Genomic DNA, 20,340 nt, shown 5'->3' with positions numbered 1-20,340 from the left:
TACAATGCATCCACATTCTTCCCAAGTAAAAGTTTAAGGAAGTTCAAGTCACAGCCCTTGCTTTATAAACACCTCAACAAAACAAGCACTATCTTTTTTTTTTAATCAGTCCATGGGCACCTGCCCGGATAGCTGGCTCTTCTCCCTCCAATTGGCTAAAATGTCTGTCACTCCAAGCATTTACCACCCCCTCCCCACTTCCCCCGCCCAAGAACTACCTTCGGATTTAAACCTAGGGCCAGGACCCCCGCCCTCCTTCCTAGGGCTGGTCGCTGATTGGTCGAGACGTCCCTCCACGTGCGCTGCCTAGGCCACCGCGCAGCGCCCTCTGGGAGCCCGGCTGTGCGGCTCGAGGACCTCGCGAGCGGCTCCTCGTGGACTCCCTTCCCCCTTGCTGCGACACCCCACCCACCGCCCTCTACCCCCGCTCCGACCCACTGGTCCCCGAAACGGTGGCGGCGGTTTGTGGTCGTTGGTCCTACGGATTTAGGACCAATATTTGAAGACTCGAAGGGGTGAGGAGGGGATGGGGGCCGCGGGGTCACTGCCAAACCGCCTGTAACGGCCGGAGACCGTGCCTCCTGGCCGCAGAAAGCCCGGTCCAGCTCCCCGTCCCGGCAGACGCGCCACTGGGACCCGCGCTCGGCTGCAGGCGGCGTCTGCGGGCTGCGCCGTCCCCCTTCCCCGTCTCGTGGAGCGGCAGGAGGACAAGTGACCTCGGCCGAGCTCCCCACCCCAGGGCGCCTTCTGAGGTGCCTGCACCCGCGGTTGCCGCCAGCACCCACCGCCCGTCCGGCCGTCGGGGCCCCTCGGCGGCGCCCTCCGCGGCGCCCGGCCCTCTCCCCGCCTTATTTCCGCTCTGTGCCGCCGCCTTCCGGCCGTCCCCACCTGCTGCCCTCCATGTTCTCCTAACACTCTCTCTCCGTCGACCGCCGCGGGTCCAGGCCGTCTGCCGCGTCGGTGCGGCCGTTGTCGGGCCCGCGCGTTCCTTCTGGAGGCTCTGGGACAGCGCCCCGGGCGTCCGACTGCTGGGTGAGGTTTGGCAATCGCGTCGTCCTTCCATCGTTGAAATGGGGATGAGCCTCGAACTCTCCCCCTCGCCCTTGATGCCCCTTCCTTCCCTGCCCGGGGGCTCGCGTTTGTCGGGTGTTGACAGCGGAGGGCTGCGGGTGGAGGGGACCGTAACTGACCCCTCTTCCGAGACTAGCAGTGCGCGGCCATGGACGGCGTGCGGGCGGGCGTACACGCAGGGTACCATCTTGTTTCCTAATGCCAGATGGTTTTCATAACTAAGTTTAAAAATATTTTCTTTGGGGTACTGAAAAGACCTCCGAATCTGGAGTCGGGAGACTTTAGAGTTCATCTTGGCATTGATATTCTGAAATCCTTGGAAACTGCTTTATCTGGACAGTCTTGCCTCATATGTGAATTTAGTTTATTTAATGTCGACGTTTCTTTAAGCTATCTCTTTACACTCTTGATTAATGCTCTATAGCTTTTATCGTGTATGGCGATTCTAATACGGGTAAATATCAGACGGGGCATCTGCAGGTGCTTTTCAAAGACGTGATTTCTTTTACGGATCTGCCGCTTTGTGTTTGAGGATTGCTATAGAACCAGGAAGCAGGATACGTTGCGTGTAAAAGTAGGCTAACATGAATAACATTGGCGTGTTGATAGAATTTTGCTTAAGGATGTATTTTTCTTTCAAGAATCTTCAGTAGTTGGACCAACTTCCATTTAGAGCCTTTCAGGATTAAACTTCATCATGGGCTCTAATGATAGACTTCTTTCCAGAGAACACATTTAAAACATTGAAAATTAGCTTGTTTGCAATTACGTACCATTATAGTCATAAAGAGACTTCCCTGGTGGCTGAACTGGTATAGAATCCGCCTGCCGTGCGGGAGACCTGAGTTCGATCCCTGGTTTGGGAAGATCCCCTGACGAAGGGAAAGGCTACCCACTCCAGTATTCTGGCTAGAGAATTCCATGGACTGTATAGTCCACGAAGTCACGAAGCGTCGGATATGACTGAACGACTTTCACGTGCATAGACGTAAAGATTACTACTGGTGCTTCAATTATTAAATATTAGCAGTGCTGTAATTAGAACTGTTTTGATTGCTAATTTTGACTTAAGATTGAGTATTCAACTTGAACATTATAATACTTGAAATATGAATGTGAAATGTTAAGTATGAATTTTATTGAAATGTACGAAGTAGCCTTACTGAATATATGATGAGGTAAAAATTATCAGGCATACAAGAATATGCCTAATTTATGGACCGAAATTAAGGTTTATATTTTTAGTGGTGTCATGTTTGTTGTTAGGAATCTTAGACATGCTGATTTAAGGAGGATTTGGTGTAAAATCTGACCAGATACGCATATTAATGCTGTGTTTTTTATTTTATTACCTCATGGTTGATGAGGAAAGAAAATACGACCAAAATCGGTTCAAATTATAACAGGTTTCACATGACATTGATTATAGAAGACCTTATATAAGCAATAGTAAATGCATAATTTTGTAGCAGTACACAAGAATTTTGGTTCTATTGTAGATAGCTTAATCTTGAGTTCAAAAAGCATATAACGCTTCAGTATTCAAAGCACTATTTTAGACACTTATTATTAGTTCCAGTTGTTTTTAAAGTAGTTCAGTTTTTAAGTGTTTTCTGAATTTAAATCTGCCGTCCACAGTATTACTGCTGCTGCTACTGCTGCTGCTAAGTCGCTTCAGTCGTGTCCGACTCTGTGCGACCCATAAACGGCCTCCCACCAGGCTCCCCCGTTCCTGGGATTCTCCAGGCAAGAACACCGGAGTGGGTTGCCATTTCCTTCTCCAATGCATGAAAGTGAAAGTGAAGTCGCTCAGTCGTGTCCGACTCTTAGGACTGCAGCCTACGAGGCTCCTCCATCCATGGCATTTTCCAGGCAAGAGTGCTGGAGTGGGGCGCCATTGCCTTCTCTGACAGTACTACTAGAAGTTGTGAAACACCGAGTTCTAAACCTTTTTATACATAGATATATTTAACTTAGTAAAATGTAGGAATAAAAATACAGGAATAAAAATGTGCTCTCATCTGTAATAAAATTTAAAGTGGAAGGTAATGGATCCACTTATACCCTTTTATTTTGAAATAACCTTAGACTTACACATCCATACATTTTCGATGATCCTTCTCATTTTTCCAACCATATTGCTATAGTGCAGTCTGTCACTAAAATGAGTTGTTGCTAAAAAATCTCTCTTGATCTGCTAGCCATGTACCACAGTCAGTAACAACTGAACTAACAAGTCAGAAATTTAATGCTATGTAATTTAAGGGATACCTTAAAGGTCTAATGTGCTTTTTATAAGTGTGTTTTGATATTTTTTAAAATTAATATTTTTCACTGTTAAATTAGTTTTTAAAAATCAAAATTTATAAAATGTTCATTTTCACAACTTCATAAATTTTTACGTAATAAGTTGAAGTTTCAATTTAAGTATAGCTTGAACACAACTGACATTCTTTTAGATGAATGATTTTCATTTATATTTTGTTAAAATTGTGTTTCTTATTTTTCATTAATATTTCTATTTTGAAAGTCAGTAGGAGTTTGAAACTTGAAATTTTTGTTATTAAGATGCTTAACACTAATGAAGATACAGTTAACCATTTCAGGCTAAAGACTTGATTCAGATTGCTGCTTGAATATCTGTCTTGTGATTGGCTAACTCTCTTGGTCCTTCCACTTTGGTGGATTTTTTTTTTCTTTTTTTCTTCCTTTACTTTAAAATAGAAATGAAGAGAAATCTTTGAAAGTCCAAAGTTTGGGAAAAAAAGACTTATCTATGAAAGCTAGAGTCCACATAGGGTACAACAATTTTTAATCTACCCTTCCCACTTTTTATTTTTTATAAACATGGTATGCCATTCCCATGTTCAGGATCCTCCTTCCTTTACTCAGATTATTTGGGTCAACAGGGGAAGGAGAAAACCTTGTAAAACACATAGCATTGTGAATCCACAGCTGAAAGTGCCAGAGGACTAATTGAGTCTTGGACACTTCAATTGATAATATCAGCTTTGTCATAATGTATAGGACTGCTATGCCTCTTTGGAATTTTGGTAATTCTCAGATTCTGAAACATTTTGAAATGAGTATAAAAATACTGTATGCCTGCTTTAGATTTGATTTACGATTCTCTGGTTGAGGTTCTTGAATTCTGGCTCTTTTGTAAACATATTTGGCTAAATAAAGTATGGTCTTCGTGTTAGAAAATGTGAATTAGATATATGTATATGTTACTTTTGTTTGGGAGACTTGAAGATAAGAACATACTCTTTTTAAAGAGAGTGGGATTGGTGACTCTCCAGTGTATCTTATACTTCTGCAATTTCAACTTTTTGTATTTTGATTGAGGTTTCTTGAAATGTACTAAATATAGCATACATTTTTACTGTCTCTTTAGAAAAAAAGTCTTTAATGTGGGGTCTGGCCTATTATTTAAACATGGGACTCGAGATAATATCTTTAAAAATACAACTTCAGTGACATGGGCTAACCGAAGATATATATCTATAAAGTAATTGGGAGGGTGGGGTGGGTTGCAGAAATCAGCCATTTGGAGCAGGCTGTGCATTATACTAAAAAAAAACACAAAAAAACCTGTTTGGATAAAACAGAAGCAGAATCTGTATTTATCTGTTGTGCTTATAGGCAGTAAATTTCATGTGTAAGGTAACATATTAAACTAGAGTCTCTCTTTTCTCATCCTTTTTCTTGCAGCGTGTTTAAAAAATGGAAATCTCACACTTTCCTTTTCTCTACATTGTGTCAACATGATGGCATTAGTGTAGTGGGCCAGTATGATGTCCTGTGGGATCCGTTAAGGTCCCTCTAGAATAAATGATTGGAGAAGACAGTGGCACCCCACTCCAGTACTCTTGGCCTGGAAAATCCCATGGACGGAGGAGCCTGGTAGGCTGCAGTCCATGGGGTCACTAAGAGTCGGACACGACTGAGTGACTTCACTTTCACTTTTCTCTGGGAGAAGGAAATGTCAACCCACTCCAGTATTCTTGCCTGGAGAATCCCACGGACGGGGGAGCCTGGTGGGCTGCCGTCTATGGGGTCGCACAGAGTTGGACACGACTGAAGCGACTTAGCATAGCATAGCATAGAATAAATGATGGGCTTCCCTGGTGGCTCTGACTGTAAAGCATCCACCTGCAATGTGGGAGACCTGGGTTCAATCCCTGGGTTGGGAAGATCCCTTGGAAGAGGGCATGGAGAACCAACCAATTCTCCGGTATTCTTGCTTAGAGAATTCCCTGGATAGAGGAGCCTGGCAGGCTGTAGTCCATGGGGTCGCAAAGAGTCAGACAGGACTGAGCATCACACAGAATAAATGATGGAAGAGAGCCAGAGTTTATAAATCTCTTAGAGTTTGACTGTTTGGGTCCCAGGTCTTTAAATGACTAGTTTTATGACCTTAAGCAAGTTTATTTACTCTTAGTTTTCCAGTGTGTAAAATTTGAGGGATTTAAGGTCCGCTTGCAATTCTAATATTTTCTTACTGCAAAGTCTGCAGTGATGGTATAATGGCAAAACCTAGAATAAAACAGTCTTAAATCGAGAAATGTAGTTATATCATTTAAAATGCTCTTAATTTTAAAGGAATGATAGTAGAAAAAATTGTGTTTATTCAAGATGAAAGGCTGGTTAGCTAATCTTTAATGATTCTGATTGTCAAAGAGTATCATCTCTTTTATAAGAAACTATTAATAGTTTATTGGATTTATATCACATTAATAAAATATATTCCTAAAGTATAGTGTAAGATACACAGCTGGATGTACAGACTTAAGACTTTTCCTTGGATAAGGCTTTTTTTCTACTTCTGTCAGTTAATAAATATATGAGGCCAGTAAATTAGAAGAATCTGAAAAACATATAAAGAGAAATGAGACATTACCAGCCATGGTGAAATGAACATGGAAGGAGGAATCGAAGAAAAGATGAACAGCTTTTTACCTTTTCTGGAAATGGGGCTTTACATAGTAGCTGTATTATTTAAAACAAGAGTTCTTTAGGATACCAGTTATACCTGTTCTTCAAGTGTAAATACATTTTTAAAATTAATTGTTAGTACCCAAATAATATTAATGAGTAGATACTCTATTTTATTATAAAGATGACAGAATGTTTTAATCTGAATCAAAGATGAATAAGGATGACTATTTAAACCAGTATTGAATTCTGTTACTATCACTAGTCAGATTTGGGAAGATTTAAGTTGCTTTTTGATTATCTTTGGAAAGATAGCTGTTAATTAAACTTGAAAATATGTGAGAGTTGTGTCCTGGAAGAGGATAATAAGTGAGGTCATTTCATGAATGGGGCTCAAGTTGATAAAAGATTAGAGAGGAGGGTTGGAGGAAGTGGTGAGTTGAACCTAAGAAGGTGAAATTCAGTATGAGTCTAAAATCTGGTTACTTGTTACGGGATAAGGCAGATGTAAGTTTTTTGTTTTTTTTTGACAGTTTGCTTAATTTGAACTGTCAGTGTCATGCAGCTGTGTCAAACACTAATGTCTTTCTTTGCACTGGTGGCCTTTTCAGTTTCAAAGGAAAGAGGTTAGTGAGGAAGCTTGAAACTATCATAGAAGCAGTTGATACACTCATTTTCCAAATGGTTCTCTAGAAAGCTAATTACCAAGGAAAGTTAGAATATCATATTGAAATGTTTGGGAAACACAGAGTTAAAGCGGAAAGATTTGTTTTTATTAAAATTTTTGTGGCCTTAAATATGCTGCTGTTCATTGTGATGCTCCTAAGAGGGAAGTATAGTGATTCCCAGGTGTATTTAGGCATAAAACACATTTTTGAGGCCTGCTAATAGCTCCTGGAATAATCATTTTAGGAATATCATTTTAGAAAATGTTGGATTAAAGAAATTGAATCTGCCTGTGATGTAGAAGACGTGGGTTTGATCCCTGGGTCGGGAAGATCCCCTGGAGAAGGGCATGGCAACCCACTTCAGCATTCTTATCTGGAGAAGCCCATGGACAGAGGAGCCTGGTGAGCTACAGTCCATGGGGTCGCAAAGAGTAGCTCATGACTGAAGCAGTTTAGCACGCATGCACAATAACGTTTAGCCTGGAGAAGGAGAGAATCGTTTTTCAAAAGCAGTTGTATGAAAGGGGCATGTTCAGTTTGGCCAGAAGGATAAAGTCAGAACCTGTAGGTGAAAGTTACAAGGAAAAAGATAATGATTCATTAAAAAGACCTTTATTAAAGAATTAGCCCAAGTTATGTTGTTGTAAGGATTCAAAAATAAGATGGGTGACTGCTTTGCAGCAAAATTGGTTGAATTAAATGATTTTAAGATCTCTAATTAAAGTTTGAAGTTGTTTTATTAGGAGTTTTCCAAAAAGTTTCCATTAATGGATTCCCTCCCCCAAGTTTATACAGTATTTTTAAAAAATCACACTGTAGTTTTAATTGATTTGTTATTTTAAACATTTTTAAAAAACTTATTGTGAAAAAAATTTGGATTCAGGTTATATGATCTCAGGTAAATTATGTTACTTTCTGGACATCTCAGATTTTTAAATAAGTAATATGAGGGTAATATAAAGTAGGGGTTTAGGAATCCCATATTTAGGCAGATGGGTCTCTAATTTGCATGTCTACCCTACCAAGCACTATCAATTTATAGGCACTATGACTTTTACCTCTCTTATTCTCAGCTTATTTATTTTTTAAATGGAAAATAATATCTTAGAGGGTAAGTACTAAATGAGATGATGTGCGTAACATGCTTGTCATCATGCAGAGTATAAATGTGCTAAATAAATGAATGCAGAAATAAGTGTACAGTGAAATTTCAGAAATTAGTGAAGGTAGAAGTGTAAAATGATTTGTCAAAGATCTGTTGACTGAGAACTAGAACCCATGCCCCTTATGTTTAGTTAGACCACAATGTATCTTCCTTCTGTCTCTTTCTTTGAGCAGCAAGCTAGTGAATGTGCCAGGGAATGTACACTGTGATAGGGATTTGGGAATAAAAGACCAGACTCTGCTTAAGGTCTGTCAGGGGTTGGGGAATGAGGGGCAGCAGGGACCGACAGTCCCCCACTCTGAGATGGTAGCAGTACAAAAGGATACAGCATCTAATTTAGCATGGAGAAGGGATGGTTTGTTTTTGTTTGTTGGTTTTTTTTTTTTTTTTTTTGGAAAATATTAAGTTTGGGAAAGGCAAAGAAAGCAAGAGAGGACTGTGGAGCAGCCTATGCAGAGGCTGGTGTATGAGAACATGGTGCATTTGCAGTATTGCAACTAGATAAGCTTTGTTGTTGACATACAGGAAGCGAAGTTTGAGAGAGATAGGCTGGGGCAGGTGAGGAAAGGACCTTTATGATGCTTTTATTTATTTATTTTTTTTTTAATTTTATTTTATTTTTAAACTTTACATAACTGTATTAGATTTGCCAAATATCAAAATGAATCCGCCACAGGTTTACATGTGTTCCCCATCCTGAACCCTCCTCCCTCCTCCCTCCCCATTCCATCCCTCTGGGTCGTCCCAGTGCACCAGCCCCAAGCATCCAGTATCGTGCATCGAACCTGGACTGGCAACTCATTTCATACATGATATTTTACATGTTTCAATGCCATTCTCCCAAATCTTCCCACCCTCTCCCTCTCCCACAGAGTCCATAAGACTGTTCTATACATCAGTGTCTCTTTTGCTGTCTCGTACACAGGGTTATTGTTACCATCTTTCTAAATTCCATATATATGCGTTAGTATACTGTATTGGTGTTTTTCTTTCTGGCTTACTTCACTCTGTATAATAGGCTCCAGTTTCATCCACCTCATTAGAACTGATTCAAATGTATTCGATGCTTTTAAAAGAGAGTTTAGATTTTATCTTTAAAGAACAGTGGAGAATCCCTGAAAAGACCTTTTGCTTTTAGTAAAAGTAGCATATGCTCTTGATAGTCACAGAAAAGCGACAAGTTAAGGTCCCTTAACTCTTAGTCCTACTTACAGATGATAACTACTGTTAAAGTTCCCTGTAAATTTTTCCAAATCGTGTGTCTTTAATTTTTGTATTCACGAACATCTGTTAGTGTATAGATATATATCTTTAAACAAAACACACAGTTGATACGTAGTCAGTATATTGTTTTCCAACTTATTCTCATGTGATGTTTCTTTTAAATATTTTTCAATATCAGAACACACAAATCTATGACATTCTTTAATAGCTGCATAACATTCCATTATGTAGTTGTACCATAATTTTAAAATCAGTCCTCTATTGGTAGACAACTAGAAATTTTTTAGACTTTTTATTTTGAACACAGTGTTTCAGTGAACATGCTTGTGTTTATATCTTTATATACTTGTACAACTATATCCGTAGGTTAATTTCTTAGTAATTACTGAGTATATATACATTTTAGAATTTAATAAGATTACCAAATTTTCCTTTAAAAATCATTCTAATTTAATGCCTAGAGTGTATAAAATCATGTTTTTTTTTTTTTTTTGTTTTCTGTTAGCATCTTCATCCAGCAAAGAATTACTAAGAACCTACTGTGTACCAAGCACTGTGTTGGATAATAGGGAAAGTGTTCAAGGCAGATAGGAATCTCTGCTTTTATGCATCTCAGAGTTTAAGCCACAGAATGTCTGCAGGTATTTTGTTTGGTTTCTACAGTTTTTGTTATTATTTTTATAGTTGAATTAATTTCCAGGGTTTTCTTTTCTTTTTTTTTTTAACCCTGCAACATTTTGTTTTCAAGAAACCGTGAACCTCTTGTAGAGATCAGTTCAGTTCAGTTCAGTCACTCAGTCGTGTCCAACTCTTTGTGACCCCATGAATCACAGCACACCAGGCCTCCCTGTCCATCACCAACTCCCGGAGTCTACTCAAACTCATGTCCTTTGAGTTGGTGATGCCATCCAGCCATCTCATCCTCTGTTGTTCCCTTTTCCTCCTGCCCCCAATCCCTCCCAGCATCAGAATCTTTTCCAGTGAGTCGACTCTTCGCATGAGGTGGCCAAAGTATTGGAGTTTCAGCTTTAGCATCCGTCTTTCCAATGAATACCCAGGACTGATTTCCTTTAGAATGGACTGGTTGGATCTCCTTGCAGTCCAGGGGACTCTCAAGAGTCTTCTCCAACACCACAGTTCAAAAACATCAATTCTTCGGTGCTCAGCTATCTTCACAGTCCAACTCTCACATCCATACATGACTACTGGAAAAACCATAGCCTTAACTAGATGGACCTTTGTTGGCAAAGTAATGTCTCTGCTTTTTAATATGCTATATAGGTTGGTTATAACTTTCCTTCCAAAGAGAAAGCGTCTTTTAATTTCATAGCTGCAATCACCATCTGCAATGATTTTGGAGCCCCCAAAATAAAGTCGGACACTGTTTCCACTGTTTCCCCATCTGTTTCCCATGAAGTGATGGGACCAGATGCCATGATCTTCGTTTTCTGAATGTTGAACTTTAAGCCAACTTTTTCACTCTCCTCTTTCACTTTTATCAAGAGGCTTTTTAGTTCCTCTTCACTTTGTGCCATAAAGGTGGTGTCATCTGCATATCTGAGGCAAAAAAAAAAAAAAAAATTGCAGGCTTAAAACATAGAAGGAAGTTGACTGCATGATGATGATATTACTCTTTCCTGGATTGTAGGTCCTTTTAAAAAGGCAGAATCTATGCTTGAACTCTCTTTGTATTAAATTTTGGAAGGAATATTAAAAGCCACATGGTCCAGCAATGCCCCCTTTGCTTGAATCTCTCCAGCATGTCCAGCCTGTATTTGAATACTTCAGTTAGGCAGGAAGACATCTTCTGGTCAGCTGTTTCCAACTTTGTGCAGTTCTGTCTGCTTGGCAGAAAGTCCCACTGAGTTAATCTGTCCTCTGCTGTCCACCTGAGTTGTGGTCCTGCCCCTCAGGGTCATCCACATGACTAAAAATCCAGAAAAATGCTTGGTCATAGAAAACATTCAGTAAATGTGTAGAAACTTGAACTGAATTGTGAGAGTTTGACTCATTAATTTTTTGAGTTGGAATTTGGATAACATATACCCTAGATTAAGTTTGAACATAATATTCTACCAGATTACATTTTAATCATGCCATTTTTATGCTGTATTTGCAAATGTAAATGGATGACATTATGTAGTTTTATAGTTTTAATATGTTAATGCAGCTCCTTGACTCAAATTTTAAGAATTGAGAGATTTTACATATGAATCTGCAGATTTCCGGCTTCTCCTGAAACCTTGGAAAATTTAGCATAACTGGGCAAACTGGGGATTTCCTCACAGTAACAGTTTGCTAGAATTGAGTATCCACTGCCTTTTCCCAGTGTCTTTCTTGTTAAACACAGTCCACAGCACTTGTCAGAATCCTGTGGTTTTGCCTTTTGTTTTCACTCATGTAACATTCGTTGCCATGGCCTTATAGGCATTTAAGTTGGTCATTTAGTGGATATTCAAACTTAGCAGGCCCAGAACTGAACTCTGCTCTTTCCCCTAAGTATAAGTTCTAAGTTCTATCTCAGCCTTCCTTACTTCCTTGCTGCTTGTTGCTCAGGTCAAAACTTTGGTGTTATCCTTGACATCTCTGTTTATCTCATATCCAGTCTGTCAGAAAGCTATTGGACGTACCTTCTAATTATATCTCATATCGGAGACTCCCTTCCACCTCTACCTTTCTGGTCCATGGCACCATCATCTCACCTGAATTTTAGTCTTGGTTTTTGTTGGTCTCCTTGCTTCCACCTTTGCTCTTCTACAGACTTCACAATACAACAGGCAGATAGTCCTTTGAAAATGAAGGATCATATTACTCTTGTGCTCAGAATCTCCAGTGGCCCCACATTTACTCCGAATCAATGCTGAGGACCTTCAGCACCTGACTTAGAAGATTTGTGAGATGTGGCAGCTTGTTACCTTGCTGACTTCATCTCCTGCTGTTCTCTTCTTGGCTTTACCATACTGGCCCCCATGCTCACCTCATATATGCCATGCACACTTCTATTCTTGGTCTTCTGTCCTCATTTTTCCTTTTGTGTTGTTCTTCCCAAATAACTGCAATGGCCAGGCTCCTCAGTTCTTTGCTCAAATGTTATCTTCTCAGGAACTTATCTGATTAAAATTGTACACTGTCTTCTGCACACCTCTTCCCCAACCATGTACCTGTTCATTTTCCTCCTCCTGTTATCTTTTAACATATTATTTACATATTACTTGTATTATCATTTGTTTCTCTTCTTGGAGTATAAGCTGTGCAAGGGAGCAGTTTTGATTTTTACCTTACTGATGTATCCCAGACTTAATGAATAGTGTCTGGCACACAGTTTGTCCTTAATAAACATTCATTGAATAAATGAATAAGTGAATTCATGTTTGTAGACCTTGGTCAGCAGTTTGTTTTTTTATTGTTTTATTAATTTATTATACAATAGTATTATTTTCCTAAAAGTTAACATTAAGTATATATATTATTGTATTAATTAGATAATAAATTTATAGTGCTTATATGCAAACTACTATTTTAAGCCCTTTATGCTTAATCCTGTCAGCAATCTTATGAAATAGAAACTGTTATTTTCTACTTTTAGAGACAAACAGAGGCCAAACTTGCCCAAAGCCATAGCTAATATCGGGAGGAACCAGAGATCACATTTAAGCAATCATTTAGGTACCTGAGTTTGCTCTTAATTATGATACCATGTTGCTCTTTCTATTTTAAGAAAATTAGGTTTTTATTATGTTGTGTTGCAGATCATTCCCCCCCCGCCCCCCGTTTGTAATTTTCTGCCTTCAAAATAGTTGATACTTAGGTAGTAAAAATGAAATGAAAGTCGCTTAGTCGTGTCCAACTCTGCGACCCCATGGACTCTACGGGCCAGAATATGGGAGTGGGTAGCCTTTCCCTTCTCCAGGAGATACTCCCAACCCAGGGTTCAAACCCAGGTCTCCCACATTGCAAGCAGATTCTTTACCATTGGAACCACCAGGGTAGTAAAAGTAATTTAGTACTATTTTTCTTTGAGTTTTTTTTGTTTATTTCTTAGAAGAGCCTTCTCGATTCTAAGATAAAGTAAATTCACTCATTTCCCCTTTAGTTTTGATCTGTAGAAGCTTAAAGTAGTCAGGTACATATTTTTATGTCATCTTGACAGCACTGAGATTTTGTCCGAAAGGGACAAAATCTCTGGAACAATGGTTAGGAACCTCGCATAGTCAGCTCTTTGTATCCATGGTTCCACAACTGCAAATTCAACCAACCTTTGATCAAAAATGTTTGAAAAATAGTTCCAGAAGGTTCCTCAGACTTGAATTTGACACACATAGTGGCATATATAGCATTTGCATTGTACTTACAACTCTTTACATTATGTTTATATTGTATTGTAAGTAATCTATAGAGATGGTTTAAGTATATGGGAAGATATGCAAAGGTTAGCAGCAGCAGCAGCATAGGTTATAGGCAAATGACTATGCTATTTTATGTGAGGTTTGAGCATATGTGGGTTTTGGGGTCCTTGGGAGTTGTAGAATCATCCCCTATGGATCCTGAGTGATGAAAAATGACTATGCTGATTCAGGTAAGATATAATTGAGAACAGGCTGTGGGATTAACAGGAGAAGATTGATTTCAAGAAATATTTAGAAGGGAAAATATGCAGGTTTTTGTGGCTGATTAGCTGAGTCAAAGGAAGGCCTCAGGATTAAGTTCCCGGGTTTCTGGTTGTGACAGTTTGGAGAAGGAGTAATAAATAATCCCTGTGGTGCCATTATCGGCTGGCCAGATGAATTGATGGAGATAAGGTAAAATAGGAAGGAACAGGTTTGGAGGATAAAATGACATTCAGTTTTAAATCGGTTGAATTCAAGATGCCAGTTAAAAATCTCATTCTTAGTGCTTGCTAGGCAAACTCAGTAGGCAATTAGATAATGACTGGTAGCTTAATACAGAGCCTTGGACTGCTGCATTTAGCTGTGAGGGTGCGTGAGCTTCTTTCCTTCTATGTTGTCTTCAGAAGTGTATCATTAACGCAACTGGATAGCTTGGGAGGAACCGTAAAAAGACTTTGTGGGTGTGGTGTATATGATAATGGATGTTTGTAGCTATATTTCTCATCACTCCGAAGAAAACTCAGATATTTTAGAACTAAGAAGGACTTTCTCAGGTCACCTAATTTTAGCTATATCATTTTAGAATTTCTGAATACTTTGTTACTATTTCTGCTGGCTCTTTTCTCCTCTAACTTCTTTCACTTACTCCTGTTTTTCCACTTTTGTTTTTGTTGTTCCTTTGTCTTTTTCACTTTTGCATCCCTTTCATTGTAGCTTATGCCTTATAAAGGTACTGCTTAACTGACTAGAGACATTAAAAGAGGCTTCCAGTTTCCCCTGTAGGGAAGAACTTTGGGGCCAAGGCTTCAGTGATCTCTGAACATAGCAGCCACAACTATTCTTGGTTTTTTGCACCTAGAGAAAAGCTTCATAGATTCCTCCTGGAGCTCTGTGTCATAAACACTTCTCTTAAACTTTGCTTTAGGAACTGCAGCCATGAGTGAAGAAACTATGGATGGAACAAATGGATGCAACAAAGTACGGACTGGTACTCAGAATGAAGCAGCATTGCTTGCATTGATGGAAAAGACTGGATACAACATGGTTCAAGAAAATGGGCAAAGGAAGTTTGGTGGTCCACCTCCAGGTGTGGATTTTTTTATGTTCAAAAAATTGGATGTTTAATGCAGTCATTTACATTAGATATATATCTCCACAAGTATCCCAACAAATAGCTCTTTCCTTGAAACTACTTTAAGACCTCAGCAGTCATGTTTACTGTTGTGAAGGAAAAGAGATAGATTATATTTGTTATGCGTGTCTTTCCCTGAACATTCTACTGTTGATTTAAGTAGCAGTTAAGAAATAAGTCAGGATTAGGTCAATGGGGAAAGTGGGCTCTAGCTATGAAAGGGGAGGGCATTTGGGGAGGAATCAGAAAGAGTAACAAGTAGAGGAGTGGTGTTTATACTAGATGCAAGCAGATTATTAGATATAATGTTTTGCCTTTCTACCAATAGCCAGTACAGTTTCCTTGCTCAAAACCCTCCAGTTAACTTTCTGTGAGACAGAATCGTAGCCTCTAATGGCAGTGCCGGCTGCTTTGCCTGTCATTTAACTCCTCCTTCAAGTATGCGTTTCCCATACAGACCTGCTCGCTGTGTGCTGTTCTAATATAACTAATATAAAAAGCACTTGCTTTTCCTTTTTTGTGCTATATTCTCAAGGCTCATTCCTTCATTTTATTCAGGTCTCTGCTTAAACCTCATGTGCTTAGAAAAGATGTACCCGATTACCAAAATTATCAACCCTTCTGTGGCTTTATTTTGCTTCATAGCACTCACTACTCAATGTCTTCTTTTTCTATTGAATATAAGCTTCATGAAGGAAGGAGGTTTCTAGTTTGTTCATTTTTGTATCCCTAATATGTATAATAGTGCATGGCATATAGAAGGCTCACAGTAAACCTGTGGAATGAATTATTGAATAGTAAACATAAATACCTTGTTAGAATTTGTCTATTTTTGTCTTTCAGGTTGGGAAGGTCCACCTCCACCTCGAGGCTGTGAAGTTTTTGTAGGAAAAATACCTCGTGATATGTATGAAGATGAGTTAGTTCCTGTATTTGAAAGAGCTGGGAAAATATATGAATTTCGACTTATGATGGAATTTAGTGGTGAAAATCGAGGTTATGCTTTTGTGATGTATACTACAAAAGAAGAAGCCCAGTTAGCCATTAGAATTCTTAATAATTATGAAATTAGACCAGGGAAATTTATTGGTGTGTGTGTAAGCTTGGATAATTGCAGATTATTTATTGGAGCTATTCCAAAAGAAAAGAAGAAAGAAGAAATCTTGGATGAAATGAAGAAAGTTACAGAAGGAGTTGTAGATGTCATTGTTTACCCAAGTGCAACTGATAAGACCAAAAATCGTGGTTTTGCATTTGTGGAATATGAATCTCACAGAGCTGCTGCAATGGCTAGGAGAAAACTAATTCCAGGTAAATTTATCCTTTTTCAAAGGTTATTTTTCTATGTTAACCTTACTATACATTTGAAAAAATAGCAGTACCTCGTAGATCAACTTACGAAGATATGTAGTGCCCTTGAAGAGGAGTAGAAATTAAGAAAGTAAAACAAATGATTCTAAAAGAATATGATCCTATAAAATGAGTCATTTATAACAGTTTACTGATTTACAGAATGTATACAGTTTTGTTTAGCTGTTAGTTGTTGTTTGATAAAAATAAAAAGGACAGTACCTAATCCTTCTAATAAAGGTCTGTCTTTGAATTGTATTTGGTCTTTTGACTCGCAGAATTAATTTCACTGTAAGTCTGTCTCAGTTCACCTTAGTAAAAACTTGTGTGAATAGGAAACTAATACTTTACCAAATACATTATATGTATTTGAGTTTCTGTTTCTTTGGAGAAACAGTTTTACTTATTTTTGATTTTGATTTATTTTAATTGTCTTCAAATTAATTTATTCTTTTACAGGAACCTTCCAACTGTGGGGCCATACCATTCAGGTGGATTGGGCTGACCCAGAGAAAGAGGTTGATGAGGAAACCATGCAGAGAGTTAAAGTTCTCTATGTACGAAATTTAATGATCTCAACTACTGAGGAAACAATTAAAGCAGAATTCAATAAATTCAAACCTGGTACAGTTGAGCGAGTAAAGAAACTTAGAGATTATGCTTTTGTTCATTTTTTCAACCGAGAAGATGCAGTGGCTGCTATGTCAGTAATGAATGGAAAATGCATCGATGGAGCAAGTATTGAGGTAACACTGGCAAAACCTGTAAATAAAGAAAACACTTGGAGACAGCATCTTAATGGTCAGATTAGCCCCAATTCTGAAAACCTGATTGTGTTTGCTAACAAAGAAGAGAGTCACCCCAAAATTCTAGGAAAGCCGTCAACTCTTCCAGTTCGTCTCAATGGCCAGCATAGCCCGAGCCCCCCTGAAATTGAAAGATGCACTTACCCGTTTTTTCCTGGAACAAAGCTTACTCCAATTAGTATGTATTCTTTAAAATCCAATCATTTCAATTCTGCAGTAATGCATTTGGATTATTACTGCAACAAAAATAATTGGGCACCACCAGAATATTATTTATATTCAACAACAAGTCAAGATGGGAAAGTACTCTTGGTATATAAAATCATTATTCCTGCTATTGCAAATGGATCCCAGAGTTACTTCATGCCAGACAAACTCTGTACTACGTTAGAAGATGCAAAGGAACTGGCAGCCCAGTTTACATTACTTCATTTGGGTAAGTTTATAAGTACTTTAAACAATAGAGTAGAATGTGAAATTAGAAAGTATTATTATAGATTATTTATAAATTTGAACTCAACATTAGTGGTGAGTAACATAAATTTTACCTCAGTTTTGTGAACTCATGCTAAATTTTATTGAGACTTCTGCTTGGTCTTCCTATATTTAGCTTTTTATTTATTATTTACTGGGGGGAACATTTGGTTTTGATTTATTGAGAGTTCACTATCTTAATTTATCAATTTACTGTTTTTGTAGTGACTAATCCTCATTTGAAATAATTTCTTTATAAGTTGCAGTATTTATTACTTAAACCAGTTTATAAGAATGTTTCTATATCCTTGGTGAAGTCTACATGATAATTTTTTTTGAGAGCAGGCTTAGGCTTAAAATCAGAAGCATTTCAGATGGGTCATGTGTAGACACACCTTATGCTCACCAATCTGGAAATCTGTCATTATTAACTCATGAAAAACAAGAAGCATCATTAAGAGATGTTTATGACCATTCTCTTTAATTTCATGGTTTTAAAAAAGTTTCTCTAAAGCATTTGAGGGATAATTAAGACACACTTTGGGCCATATGCTAACTAAATATTTGGCCTTGTGAGGAAAGAGATGTAACGTCACTCTGGTGTCTGCCTTCTGCTGTTTTTACTGTTCTGTGTTAGTCTCTCCAGACTGTCCTCCCCTTGCAGTAGTTTGTTTCATTTTTTAATGCAGCTATAGATTTCAGTTGGTTATTACTTTGTGTTTAAAATGATATTTATTAGAAGAATACTGGCTTATTGAAAGTTACAATAGAATGGAAAGGTCTCCTACTAAGGGTTATAATTGTTCTTGATTATAATTGTCAGTCATAGCTTAAAATTTATTTGTTATATAGTTGTAGAATCATATTACTGAATATTGCATCTGTTTAAAATTTATATTCTCAAATTTGTTAAGGAGAGGAAATTAAAAAGGAAAATCATTGTTAAAGGGAGAATAATTTTTGTACCTCATTACAGACTTGCTTATGTATCATGGCCACTCCCATGGTATTACAGATATTTTTAGGAGATTCTGATTTGGAGGTGGAGTCAGAAGTTTAGGGCTGAAGGGAGGTTCCCTACAAGAAACTTTTCAGCAGTGTTCTCAAGTATTAGTTTGGAATTTGGAAATTTTACGATCATCTAAGTTAAGTCTTAGATGTGATTTCAGTTAATGTACAAAACATTGGGTTGGCCAGAAAGTTTGCGTTTTTCTGTATGATGATACATATATGTGTGCTAAAGTCACTGCAGTCGTGTCTGACTCTTTGCAACCCCATGGACTGTAACCTACCAGGCTCCTCTGCCCATGGGATTCTCCAGGCAAGAATGCTGGAGTGGGTTGCCATGTCCTCCTCCAGAGGATCTTCCCAACCCAGGGGATGAACCTGCGTCTCTTTATGTTTCCTGCATTGGCAGGTGGGTTCTTTTACCACTAGTGCCACCTGGGAAGCCTGTATGAGCATAGAGAAAAACTGAAACGAACTTTTTGGTCAACTCAATAGACTCCTTCAGTTTTTCTTTTAATAAAGACAGTCTGAGTTAAAGATCAAATTAGGTGGATAGCAAATGATTAACAGTGTTCTTAGAGAAAATGGATCAAATTATTCTTTCAAAGTGGAATGTTTGGCATTCAGTTGCTGAGCAAGATACTTGTGCTTGAAACATATTTTATTTCTATATCTGTTCATTTCTTTAAAAATTTAAATTTGCAAGATTCTTAAAACATTTTTTTTTTAGTTTGTCAGATTTTCTATTTAGACATAGTTGACCCATCTACTTGTAAATTCCATTATTAAGATGTTTTTCACTTGAGTCCTAGGGCAATAGTTAACTCCTATTCACCTGTAGTTCCCAAAGACAACCCCTGTTGAGTTATAGTATTTCCAACTTGATTATGTTCATTAGGGATACAGTTAGTGTCAAGGAATGAAGTTCTTAGAGGGCACAGACAATTTGCTTTAGTCTTCTGTTACAGATTTTATCAACATATATCAAAACTGCTTATAATGAAAAATTGAACAGTTTCTGTTTTATTTTATTTTTCAGTTTCAGTTCATCATCAGAGACAAAAGCCAAGATCCAAATGCAAGCCAAATTTTGAATTTCATACACAAGGCTAGAGGCCTTGTCCATAGATGGTAGCACACAAACTGTGAATGACTAGAAATACGAATGAAGGCTGAGTTAAGAGGCAGCTAAGCAGGAGAAGAGAATTCAAGGAAGTGGAAGAATCAGAAATCAGAAGTCTAGAGATCTTTAATAAGAAAACAAACATCAGACCTTCAGAGGCCTTTAAAGTAGGCAGCTGGACAGTGACACATTGCCACAAGGCAGGTTAGGGATAGGTTGGATTGTTGGCAGTGCTTTGGCGTGCTTGTTCCTTCTGTTACCAGTGGATCCTTTGGGCTTTAATGAGCTGTGCCTTTTTATGTGCGGTTTCCTTTAAATAAAGGTTGCAGGGTTTCACTGGGTGGCTCAGGGTTGAGATCAGTTGGTGATAGTGTTGTGTTTTTGGAGGGGAAGAGGTGCTGTGTTACTGATGTCCTGCATGTTTCAAGCATTAGATTGTTCCAAGATCTTGAGAGGTTGCTACTGGTTCCTGGAATTCCTCGAATGTGAGTAAAAGTGAAAGTCGCTCAGTCCTATCCGACTCTGTGACTCCATGGACTATACATATGCAGTCCATGGAATTCTCTAGGCCAGACTACTGGAGTGGGTAGCCTTTCCCTTCTACAGGGTATCTTCCAAACCCAGGGATTGAACCCAGGTCTCCCACATTGCCGGCAGATGCTTTACTATCTGAGCCACAAGGGAATCCCAAGAATATTGGAGTGGGTAGCCTATCCCTTCTCCAGTGGATCTTCCCAACTCAGGAACCGAACCGGGGTCTCCTGCATTGCAGGT

At 38.6% G+C, this 20,340-nt stretch overlaps 1 protein-coding gene across 3 annotated transcripts in view; it reads left to right on the top strand.

Moving 5' to 3' along the window:
- The first annotated feature begins 273 nt into the window (after positions 1 to 273).
- The window catches only part of RBM46 (RNA binding motif protein 46), a 59,374-nt gene continuing 39,307 nt past the window's right edge, over positions 274 to 20,340 (top strand). Inside the window, exons 1-4 of one of the 3 annotated variants that reach the window (XM_055549940.1) lie at positions 274 to 515; positions 14,599 to 14,760; positions 15,649 to 16,116; positions 16,615 to 17,397. In XM_055549940.1, the coding sequence (XP_055405915.1) occupies positions 14,610 to 14,760; positions 15,649 to 16,116; positions 16,615 to 17,397 (1,402 nt within the window). In that variant the 5' untranslated portion in view covers positions 274 to 515; positions 14,599 to 14,609. Of the gene's footprint in view, positions 516 to 863; positions 1,033 to 14,598; positions 14,761 to 15,648; positions 16,117 to 16,614; positions 17,398 to 20,340 lie in introns of those variants that run through there. The other 2 variants (XM_055549942.1, XM_055549941.1) reach the window with 2 other exon arrangements.

The sequence above is a fragment of the Bubalus kerabau genome, chromosome 16 (assembly GCF_029407905.1).
Source record: "Bubalus kerabau isolate K-KA32 ecotype Philippines breed swamp buffalo chromosome 16, PCC_UOA_SB_1v2, whole genome shotgun sequence".
In the NCBI taxonomy this organism is placed as follows: Eukaryota; Metazoa; Chordata; class Mammalia; order Artiodactyla; family Bovidae; genus Bubalus; species Bubalus kerabau.
This window is presented reverse-complemented; position numbering and strand designations above follow the sequence as displayed.